Genomic DNA, 12,066 nt, shown 5'->3' on the forward strand with positions numbered 1-12,066 from the left:
CGATTAGACTTTGAGTTGATGCAATGGATTAATTTAAAATTGCATAATTTTCCATTTAAACGAAAATAAATACACACTTGCAAGAAAACTTGTGAAGAAAGTTATTAGTAGTCAGTTTCAGTTCTCAGTTGAATTTTCAGTAGCAGGCCCAGACGAAAAGTATATGCAGGCGCAGCGCAGGGAAATTTTTATTTTTTGACGTATTTTCCTGAGGCTGAGGGTGCACTTACTTGCAAGGTGTGTTCATTTTTGTTGATTTTTGATTGCGCAGGTTTTAATGGGGTAGACTACATTGGCATAAAGAATCACAAACTCAAAGGTTTTAAGGTGTGTTCACACTAAAATGAATTGTTGCAAGGGGCAAATTATAACTATCTTAGTATTTTAGCATTGAAACCAATCATTGGAATTATTTTGACAGGTTGGTTATGGTCATAATTGAAAAAAGTAAAACTGACAAGCGGGTATATACAAAGAAAAACGCATCGCTTTTAATGGAACCAATTTTTAACTCTTTATTTTATTTCATCAATAAAGTGCAAAAGAGAAAGAAATAAATAAAAATTAAATATAAATAAATCTGTCTCGGCATGCACGTACAAGCTATTCCATGCACGTTTTTGACGTTTGTCTTTCCTTTTCTTGGTATTTTGCTTCACTTCGTGTTCGTGTTTAGTAGAGCTAATACCTCAATATGGGACACGTAAGTGCATTCAAGTGGACGATATGTATACCCAAGGCTGCCACTGCTGGAAAAAATTTTGTTTGTCCAAATTTGAAAATAAAAATGAGCACTTGTAGGTAAACATTACCAACATAATTCAGATCCGAAAAATTTGTTAGCAAAGATTACTGAATTCATTTATTTAACATATTTCTGATATTATGCAGATGACATTTATTTTTTAATTACATACAAATAAACTCACAAACTCCCTAACAAACTTAATTGAATGATGGTTAGTGCGTTGGACTGTCATGTAAGAGGTCTTGGGTTCGATCCCTGCCTATGCCATCTAAAGTCTTTTCACGGGTACTGCTTCTTGCGAGGAATTGACAAATTCTCCAATTAACTCTCGTCATGAAAAAGTGCTTTCTCGAATTAGACGTTCGGATTCGCCAAAAAAATGTAGGTCCCCTTCATTTGACAACGTTACTTGCACACATGAATGGTTGAGAGTTGTAAGTCACTAGGCCTTAGTTCTCAACGGACTGTTGTGACACCCAATTTATTATTTATTAAGTCCGATTTTGAACATTTGTAAGGTTTTTGTAATGCGTGAATAATTCTTTCTGTTCAGTAAGTACAATTCAGGCCAAGAGTTTATATTTTTAAGAAAGCTATTATTTACACAAAGTTGCTAAATGAGCTTAACCGTTGTTTCTGTTTAGCCAAGTGAGTATGTTTAAAGAACATTTTCTTTACTCAAAATGTCGAACATCTTTTTTCGTTTTCGAAAGATATGACCAAATTGACCAAGTTTAAAATAAAATTTTTAGAGGTTCAAAATCATACAATAAATAAATTACATTGGGTGGCGCAACAGTCCGTTGTGAACCAGGGCCTAGTGACTTACAACTCTCAACCATTTCTGTGTGCGAGTACTGTTGTCAGGAATGGAAGGGACCTACAATTTTGGGCCGGATCCGAACGGCTAATTTGTGAAGGCACTTTTTCATGACAAGAATTGACTGTTGTGCCACCAAATTTGACTAGATAGCCTTAAATGGCCCACCCTGTACTTATTTCTATTTCCATAATTCCTCTCAAGGATTCGATTTCAATCTTCCCAATACAAGACAAATTCGCACAGTTACCCTGATGAATACAATGGCCAGGTTACCACGTATCGAGTTATGGCAGAAAACATTTTTTAGAAATGTTTCAACCATGAACATTTTTTGTTGGATTTTGTTCATGTTGAAAGTTGCACCTCTTAATTTATTTTTATTTTTGATCATTTTTAAACTAAAGTAATCGTGGATTAAGGAAGACCCAGTATAAGGAAACTAGCCTTAAAAATGTAAGGTTACAGGAATTGATTTTGCGCTTCGTCAAAAAGTTAGTTATTTTAAGTGGTCTTTGTATTCATCTATAGTATTATCGTGGAGCTATATTTTTTACATTCAGCATACCCTCGAAATGTCTACGTAGCCACTAGGTGCCACCACCATCAAGCATAAGGTAGATAAAAACATCAATTTCTATCTGTCAATTCGGTTCGGATACAAATATAAATTAGGTATGCTACAGTTGTTGTCGTACTTAACAAAATTCGTTATCAATTCAAAAAAATAATGAACAAAATTAGATACAATTACGAATTGAGCCGTTTATTTTGAAAGTGGCATAAGTCACTTTTTCTAAAAAATCGAGTTAATGGCAACACTAAATACATCTTTTCTTTTCATTTTTAAAAAATTTGCACTCAATAAGTTGAGAACTATTGAGATTTCTTTGAAAGAAGTATTGGTAATTAACGGTATAGCAAATATCTTAAATATCTCGACTTAAAACAAAAGTGACTTATGCCACTTTCACAATAAACGGCTCAATTATCAAGGGATTTCGTGATAGTTTATTTTTTTGGGATTCGTAAAACAAAATATTAAAGCACAAACCGAAGCTATATTCGGTGGTGATAACACATTAAAAATGCATTTCTATTACTTTTAAATTGGGTTTTCATTGTTTTAATCACCCCAGACCGTTTAAAGTTGCGCAACAACTCAAGTAAGAAATTAAGTTGAGAGACAATAAATTGATTAAATTTCACGCCGCGTTGGGATTTGGGAAACAAACAGAACTCCATAAGATCTTGAATTTTTGACATCTGAGACTGAGTACTGCGACCTGACAGGCGAAGCGAAATGACATACTTTATTGTTGGTTGGGTATAGTGAAGTGCTTCCACTAGTGGAACGGCAAAGGGGAGAAGAGAAAAAAAAATAAAATCGAAATTAAATCAAGACATGCACTCACTGCTTCTGATTTTTATTCTAAACACCAAATGAATTAGTAATATTTAAAAAATGGATACAAATGTGGAAATAGCTTTGGAAGATCTTCCAAAAATCTCAAGCGCCACATCTGCGAGCTGCTGTTTCATTTTATCAATCATATACGTAGCTAGTCTCTATATTTGGAGAAGCGAACATGAAAGGTAAATAATACAGAAAATAGATGTATTTTTTCTTCCCTTAATGTTAAATATTGAATTTTCCTTCAATTGTTCTCCATTCCAGGAACCATCCATCAACGGTGAAAAAACGTTTTTGCAGTGTTTCGATTGTGATGCTTATAGCTCCAATATTTGTTTATACCTTTTCCTCCAAAGAACTGCTGGCACATCGTTCACTTTTTGAACTACTTGGTCTTCGGTGGCAAGGGCTCTTAGCTGCAATTGTTATTCCCTCATTACTCACAGCACTCCTTTTTTTGGGTCCACTTAGTGTTCAATTGTATAATGGACATTTAAAATTATACTCATGTAAGATAAATGTTTCCCTATGGAAAAAATTAGTATTTAAAGTTTTATTGTGATGATTTTGTTTTGGTAAAAGGTTTGCAGTATTGGATTCTTTGTTTTAATAATGTACTTTGGCTGCGAAATCATGTGGTTGCGCCGTTATCGGAAGAATTCACATTTCGTGCCTGCATGATGCCTTTGATATTACAGTCATTCACACCCATCAAATCTGTGTTCATAACACCGTTGTTCTTCGGAGTCGCACATTTTCATCACATCTCAGAAAGACTCAGTACGGGTCTTGACCTTAAAACAGCTGTGATAGTTTCTTGTAAGTTTATTCTTTCTCCATATGTATCTCGAATTATAAATATAAAATGTTTGAACTATAATTTTTTTGTATAGGTTTTCAGCTTACGTATACGACTCTTTTTGGATTTTATTCAGCCTATTTATTCGCAAAAACTGGACACTTTATTGCACCTGTTTTAGCGCATGCAATTTGCAACCACATGGGATTTCCAGACTTTCAGGAAGTCTTTCAACAAAATACCAAAAAGAAGATTATCTTTTGTAGCATTTATGTTTTTGGTCTTATTAGTTGGATAGTGTTGTTACCTGTTGTCACAAATCCAAGCTGGTATGGAAATACTATATTTTGGAGAGCTATTTAAATCTCAAAACAACACCGACTGTCTTCCATAGAAAATAAGCGAAAACGAAAATATTTTATATATAACTCATTCTAACATCTACCTATAGTAAATATTTTTTTATACTTTAAACAAATAAATCGTGCTGTTCTGTTTTTGTTCAAAAGTGTAGTTTTATTTTCACTTATAGGCTGGGATAGATTTATTTAAAAAATAAAAAACAAAATATTTTGCGATCTAAGCTCCTTTCAGTGTGGTTTCAAGTTCTCCAGATGCCAGAAGTTCTTTTATAATATCCAATCCACCTATGAGCTCTCCTTTCACATAGACTTGTGGGTACGTAGGCCAATCGGAATAGGTTTTCAGGCCTTGTCTAACTTCTTCGTCCGTTAATATATCAAACGTACTGTACTGGATGCTGAAAATGAATTAAATCATAATTTAATTATGTACAACTGAAGAAGGGAATTTCAATTGTCTTATACGAAAAGGGGACCAACAGCAAATAGTTAAATTTAAACCTAGGGACCTGGATACTATGCATTTTACGCAGCTGGTCAAAAAAAAATAGGTGTGAGAAAATGTTTGATATCCACTCTTGACTTGTTGCTGATTAGCGGTTGTTTTGAAAGCAAGCAATGCAACCGAAAAGAAAACTTATTCTATGAGGATAATAAACTTTTTGCATCTAAGTAATGTAATGCTAAAAGATAAGTTATTTGTGTTGGAATAAGATTCTGTTTGTTTTAGAAGTTGGCCATAAAAATAGGTGTGCTCCAAATAAAATCTAAACTTCTTATAATATTTTTTTATTTTATGGTATAAACTCTGAGGTGGGTTGTTTAAATTTTATTCATTTTATTAGCCTCAAGAAATAGTTTTTCATTTATTACTGTTGAATATGGGTCGTTAAGTCCACTGCTCGTCAGAGGAAAGGAAATTAGTTCGTCGACTTAGAGATGAGGGCAAGATCTACAAATTTATTGCGGAGGTCTTAAGCAGATACGCGAAAATAGAGATACCACTGACCGCATCATACTATGTCTAGCTAAATCTAATCCTTTTATTTCGTCAAGGACTATAGGTGCTCAAATTGATAATGGGGTCAGTGCACGCTCGATCTGAAGAAGGCTTCAGAACTCAAATCTCCCAGGAAGAATCGCCGGGAAAGTACAATTCCTTAGGGTTAGCAATATAAGGTCCAGAAAATTATTTGCCTTAAACCATGCTAATTGGAACGAACAGGTACAGGCGTACAAAAATTGCGAAATATCTTGTGGAGTGATGAAACAAATGTAAATTTGTTTTTATCGGATTCTGGGCTCAATATAAGGCGACCAAAAGGTAGGGACTACCACCCCCGCTATACACCGAAAACTATTAAACGCGCAGGAGGGAATATAATGGTGTGGAGCTGTTTTCCCTGGTACGGTGTAGGTTCTATATTCCGTTTGAATAACATCTTAATAAAATACGGATATAGTGATATTTTAGAAGATGTCATGTTACCGTTTTCTGAGGAAAACTTGCCCCTGCGATGGCACTTTCACCATACCTGTGCTACAGAGTACGGTCCTTGATCTTTTATCTGCGTTGAATGATGACTGCTCAGCCGGTCCTGATGGTATTCCCCCGATAGTACTAAAAAAGTGTAGTAATGCTTTAGTTGAACCCCTTACGTTTTTATTTAAACTTTCTCTAAAAACAGGCAAATTTCCCAGTATATGGAAGAAGTCATTTCTAACCCCAATTTTCAAGAAAAGTAACAAGTCGGATATATGCAACTACAGGCCCATTGCAAAGCTTTCTTGCATTCCTAAAGTATTTGAACAAGTTGTTTGTGATAGCGTAGCATATTTTAGTAAAAATATCATTTGCGAACAGCAACATGGTTTTGTGAAAAAAGATCAACCATTACTAATCTCCTCACATTCTCAAACATACATATGTTCAAACGCTTTAGAACAAGGTTATGAAGTTGACTGTGTATACACTGACTTAGCCACGGAATTATATTATTTAAACTAAAGGCTCTTGGTTTTCCACCATTTTTCTTAGCTTGGATTAAGTCATACCTTGAAAACAGATCCTATGAGGTAAAATTTAGAAATTGTCATTCTGAACCTTTTGTTGCTCAATCTGGTGTTCCCCAGGGAAGCCATCTTGGCCCTTTTCTGTTCATCCTGTCTATTAACGATGTATTGTCATGTCTGCGCTCAAGTGAACTTCTCATTTTTGCTGACGATATGAAGATTTTCAAAATAATAAAGTCCAACCATGATCGTATTCTTTTACAAGCCGACATTGATAGTTTCACATTTTGGTGTGGGAAAATAGCATTTTACTCAACCCTTTAAAATGCCAGACTATAACTTTCACTAAAAAACTAATCAGTAACGTATTTGACTACTGTATATCACAGCAAAAACTCTGTCGTGTCTCCACATTTAAAGATTTAGGTGTACATTTCTGTTCCAACTTAGAGTTTACACTTCACATTAATTTTATTGTTAATAAGGCAAGTTCTATGCTTGGTTTTATAAAACGCTGGGCTAAGGAGTTCAATGATCCCTATGTTACCCTTTCTTTGTATAATTGTCATGTTCGTCCTCATCTTGAATATGCTTCGCAGGTATGGACTCCCTATTACGAAATTCATAGAAAACGTATTGAATCAATTCAACGTAATTTCATTCGCTTTGCCCTTAAGGGTCTTCCTTGGGATGATGATTTGCCTCCCTATGAACATCGTATTCTACTTCTTCAAAATACTCTCCATCAAAGGCGTGTTAATAATGACTTAGTATTTTTTCATCAACTCATTAATGGTGAAATTGATGCACCTTATTTGCTTTCTTGTGTACATTTGAATTACCGAGGTGGAACTCATCACCTGCGCACATTTGATTTTATACATATTGACTTCCATAGAACTAACTATGGCAAAGAATGAAGCTTTAAGTCGAATGAGCATTTTATATAACTTAAACTGTTCATCGATAGATTTAAATTTAAATAAGGTGGGATTAAAATCATTGTTTAGAACCAGTGCTCCACTATCGTAAACGTTCTCATTTTATTTTTTGTTCTGTAATAGTTAAATGCTAACTTTGTTTTGTATTTTGTGCGTGTGTTAGGCTATATTTGTATTATTTTTTACGAACAACTAACACATGCACTTATGATGAACCTCTGATCGTAGTTTGACGCTTACTATAAGCTTACTACTTTCTGAAAATTCTGAAGTGTAAAAAGACAACAATCCTAAACAAACCGCAGGTCTTGTGAAAGATTTGTTTCGAGAGAAACAAGTATCCGTTGCCCCATGGCCAAGTCAATGACCTAATCTCAATCCTATTGAGAACTTGTGGAATGAGCTTAAGCGTCAGTTAATGGAAACCAATTGTGGGAAGCGGTTCAAAGAGATGGTATTCCATAGCCCAGCAAACATGCCGTATAGAGTCGATTCCGTGACGACTATAAAAAGTTTTGGATAATAGTGGAGGATACTCAGGTTATAAAGAGGATACTCAGGTTATTAAAGTAAGTAAAACAAAAATTGTGATAAGATACAGAAATTATTATTAAAAACGATAACATTTTTGTCCAAGTGAAAAAACCTCCAAAAGCTTCAAAAATATTTACGTAAAACTAATATTTAACATTAAAAAGGAATACAAATTTAATTAATACAAAATTAATTTTCACACCTATTTTTTTGACCAGCTGTGAATGTACATAATTTTAAAATCTTTAATTGTTTTATAGTTTGTGGTCAAATATAATGAGGGGCATCATGAATAAAATTGACTATGCAATGTTTTCTCCTATTCGAAAATTGAAAAAGTGAATACCTTTTAAATAAATAAATTGGGTGGCGCAACAGTCCGTTGTGAACCAGGGCCTAGTGACTTACAACTCTCAACCATTCCTGTGTGCGAGTACTGTTGTCAGGAATGGGAGGGACCTACAATTTTATGCCGAATCCGAACGGCTAGTTTTGAGAAAGCACTTTTTCATGACAAGAATTACTCTTGAAGGATTTGTCAATTCCTAGCAAGAGGCAGTACCCGCGAAAATTAATTTTTTTTAAATAAAGGTGGCACAGGCAGGGATTGAACCCAAGACCCCTTGCATGACAGTCCAACGCACTAACCATCATGCCACGGGTACCTTTTATTGCCCTAAATTTAATGCTTCGAAAACCCAAAGCTGCTTGTATCGTTAAAGCGAGATATACCCAATTTGCCACTATCCAAGGGTGGCACATATCGCATACGCGATGTCCCCAAAAATGTCGCAAGATAATAGGTTTTTTGAGAAGATGCAGGAAATTTGTATCCTCGTCTGATCTGGCTACAATCTACAACACCTATATACGTCCGAAACTTGAATATAACTCTCATCTCTGGGCTGGTGATCCAGTAACTTATTTTAGCCTCTAAGACAGTATTCAAAGAAGAGTTTTTAAAATGATTGAGATATTAACATCATCAACTCGTTTACGTTTGAACATCGACGAAAATTTTCTTGTCTCACCCTTTTTTACCGTTATTTTAACGGACTATGCTCTAATGAAATAGCCTGTTGCATCTCTCTCCTCAAACAATTTAATTATTTTAACGGACTATGCTCTAATGAAATAGCCAGTTGCATCTCTCCCCTCAAACAATTTAACCGTAATACCCGAGCTTCTAGTAATGCCCATCAGTTTACCCTTGAGCCCAGGTAGGTAGGTAGAAATGGCGATCTTAAGGCAACCTAGCCTGAGATCCAATTAGCGCTGTAGTGCGCCGTTTTGATACCAAAAACTCCTTTGACTTTTGATTGAAAGGGATAGATTGATAGAGAAGCTTCATAGCGATTATGTTAGAGCCATTTTGTCGCATTGAGAAAAAAGATTAGGTCTCTAATCTTTGTCTCAGATAGCTCAAGTTCTTGAAAGAATGCTTTTCCAAAGCGTTTCATTCTGGTGTTTGCCAAAGCAGGACATTTGCAGAGGAATGGATTGAGCCCAACTTTGGGCGTACTATGAAGTACAGAGATTCATTTTGAGCCGTACTACGCGAATGTTGAATGCCTAGCCACGCTCTTTCTTTCCCTGTCATTGCAATGTACAGGAAATCAAAATCAATGTCAATCATCGACACCTCCTATCCAACCCTTTTCTCTTTTCCTAATGCTCACACTGTGTCTTTAGCAAATTAAAGGTATACAAAACCTTTTAGTGTTCGCTAATTATAAAAAAAAAGATTGTATACATAAGTCATTGCAACCGTTGAATTTACAATTCGTATAATTATGACAAATACGTCATATCTCAAAAACTAAGCCTATTGTTTATACATTTGTGTATTAGGTTCTGCAGGTAGAGTTTGTAACATAACAAAGTTAGAAGTCTAAACGCTAAGGTACATACTATCTGTGTGAATCTTAATATACAACAATTAATTAATAAAGAAATACAGGTTAGTTAGGTTATTCAGATTAGCGAAAATAATGGCTTAAAGCATATTTGTGAAATATTACTTGGAAAGTCTAATTAATAGCTTAACACTTACCCAATTTCATTTACAATAGCTATGAGCTGCTTCGAGAAACCACACTTCGGAGCGTCACGACATCCTTTCATAAATATCATCACGTCCGATTTATTGATTAATGCCTTCAGTCTATCCTCCAGGGAAGCACCACTCCCAGCACCAGATTTGGATCCTAGATCTTTACATATTTGATTGATTGATGCAATATTTACACCATCCACTCTATTTACTGCTTGACCCTTTGTAAAGAATATTACAGTTGGAACAGCTTCAATCTAAATGTTAATATAGCGCAACATATTATAACCTTTAAATAATTTTCTCAAATATTAAAACAATTAAGAATTTTAAGACCTGATGCTTCATTGATATTTCGGGAAAAGTTTCCGCGGCCAAGGTGGAAAATTGCAAATTTGTGTAGCCCAGCTTAGAAATTTCAACGAGGGCATCTTGCACTTGCTTACATTGTTCTGCCCAAGGTGCTGAGAAAAGAACTACGCTCGTCTTGTCCGAGCTAGAAAAGGTTTTGGGTTAGATAGATGTACCTAGTAGATAAAATTTAAACAATTATATTTACTTTATGTGTTTGGTGTATTCTTCTTCGCTTTTTATTTCAATAACTGACATTTTAGGAGTGTTTTATTACTTTAGTTATGTGATAGTTAAATAATTTGTAATTTGTTAAAAGCCTACGTGAGTTTCGAAGCAGTTTAGCATTTACCTCACTTTTCGTTATGTCAAGTCAAGTCAATTTACATACAGCGGTTACTTTTGTGTGCCTGTTTGGTAACTCAAAACATCTGGCACTTTCTTAAGGCAATACAATTTCACAATGGGTATGTTCAACAATTCAGTACTTTATTAACTGATACAAAATGATCTTTAACTTAAGCAGTTGAAAGAATTATAAATTAATTTATTTAGTCCTATGGGAGCTTTAGTTTGTGTTTTGACACAAACTAAACGATCACCCCGAACCAATTCTTAGTTTGTGTCACAAGGAATTTTAGGTAACTGCGCGCACATTCAACTAAATCGTTGAATAATTTTCTTTAAGTGCAAGAGAAAAAAAAAGGAAGTCAATGTTTTCCTTTAACTTAAACCAATAAAAAATGTCTGTATCCTACTATGATACACGTAATTGCGCGAACATGCAACTAAATAGTTTCTTTCGTATGTTTGTATTAGTGCATTTCAGTCGAATGATTCTTTAAAGTGTGAAGAGGTTAGTAGGATACTTCCAGACGCGCAGAATAATATATCTTTTTCGTAAGTTTGTTTTCATAATTCAATTTGCTACTTTTTAAACGTCAAATGTATTTATGTACTGAAAGGAAGTGGTTATTATTGTTTGTAACCCAAAACAAAGCATATTTTAAATTTTTTTCATTTTCAGATTATTATGTACTTCAAAGTGCGTCATCGTTTAAAAAATGGAATAAAGCGTAATCCCTCATTAAACGGCACAATTATTTCAAATGGAATTTTGCCTCTCACAAATGGGAATGTTAAGAGTAAAACAACGCTGTCGCCGTCGAATCCGAATGATATTAACCAGACTGCAAATGGAAATTTATACAATAAAAAGTAACATAAACAACACTAACGGAAAAGCAGCCACAGGAGCAGCAGTATAAGGAAGAGGAGGATTCTATGATGATCTTAAGCAGAGCAAATCTTCATTCGGACATATCATGGATTTTACCTGCTCATGATATTGGGCTACATCAGTCAATTGATGTGTGACCCAAAAGTCGCGAAAAAAAATAATCGAGAGGTAAGATGACGATTTGCATCGATGTGAAATCCACGAACTGACTGAGTCTAAAATAAGATTTGTTTTCAGGGTTATGTTACGCTTTACGATGCCTTCGAGAGCTTTTAATCACGCTATATCTATCGGAGAGCTCGAGATTGCTGGAATCCACCGATTTGCAGTGTCCCTGGGGCGGAGGTAACCCTCAAGGATCTCATAATCAAGGACTACGGTTGGACATTCGAGTTCACTAGAACAGAAACACGATGTCTGAACCTGAAGTACAAATACTTATGAAAAGAATCATGCATTGATTATACTTGTCATTCGATTGTCAGAAACCACAACAAAAGTATTCAGAAAACTGAAACATGAAACATCTGACAATGTACCATTAATGGTGAGCCAAAAACAGGCAAACCATGGAAAAAAAATGTTGATTATTGTCCAAGGTGTTTTCAGTATGGAGGATTTGATTTTCCGATTTCCTGAGGTAATTGCATTAATGAAGAAATACAAAGTTTATTTGTATTTGGATGCGGCGCATAGTGTGTGAGCGATGGGACCAAATGGTCGCGGTATTACCGACCATTCTAATGGGTTTTGGCAGTGCTGGCGGTTAAATTGATAAAATAAGTGATTCA

The 12,066-nt window shown here is 34.9% G+C and overlaps 2 protein-coding genes across 2 annotated transcripts; one reads left to right on the forward strand and one right to left on the reverse strand.

The window, feature by feature from the left end:
• Window positions 1-2,867: 2,867 nt before the first annotated feature.
• On the forward strand, window positions 2,868-4,283 carry LOC129941126 (CAAX prenyl protease 2). The gene is made up of 4 exons (XM_056049677.1): window positions 2,868-3,164; window positions 3,247-3,491; window positions 3,565-3,801; window positions 3,876-4,283. Exons 1-4 carry the CDS (start codon window positions 3,034-3,036, stop codon window positions 4,142-4,144), a joined length of 882 nt encoding a protein of 293 aa, XP_055905652.1. The 5' UTR covers window positions 2,868-3,033; the 3' UTR covers window positions 4,145-4,283.
• On the reverse strand, window positions 4,272-10,406 carry LOC129941127 (glutaredoxin 3). The gene is made up of 4 exons (XM_056049678.1): window positions 10,244-10,406; window positions 10,021-10,180; window positions 9,685-9,941; window positions 4,272-4,541 (listed from the first exon to the last, which is right to left on the reverse strand). Exons 1-4 carry the CDS (start codon window positions 10,291-10,293, stop codon window positions 4,361-4,363), a joined length of 648 nt encoding a protein of 215 aa, XP_055905653.1. The 5' UTR covers window positions 10,294-10,406; the 3' UTR covers window positions 4,272-4,360.
• Window positions 10,407-12,066: the final 1,660 nt, after the last annotated feature.

This window comes from Eupeodes corollae, chromosome 1 (genome assembly GCF_945859685.1).
Source record: "Eupeodes corollae chromosome 1, idEupCoro1.1, whole genome shotgun sequence".
NCBI classification, from domain to species: Eukaryota; Metazoa; Arthropoda; class Insecta; order Diptera; family Syrphidae; genus Eupeodes; species Eupeodes corollae.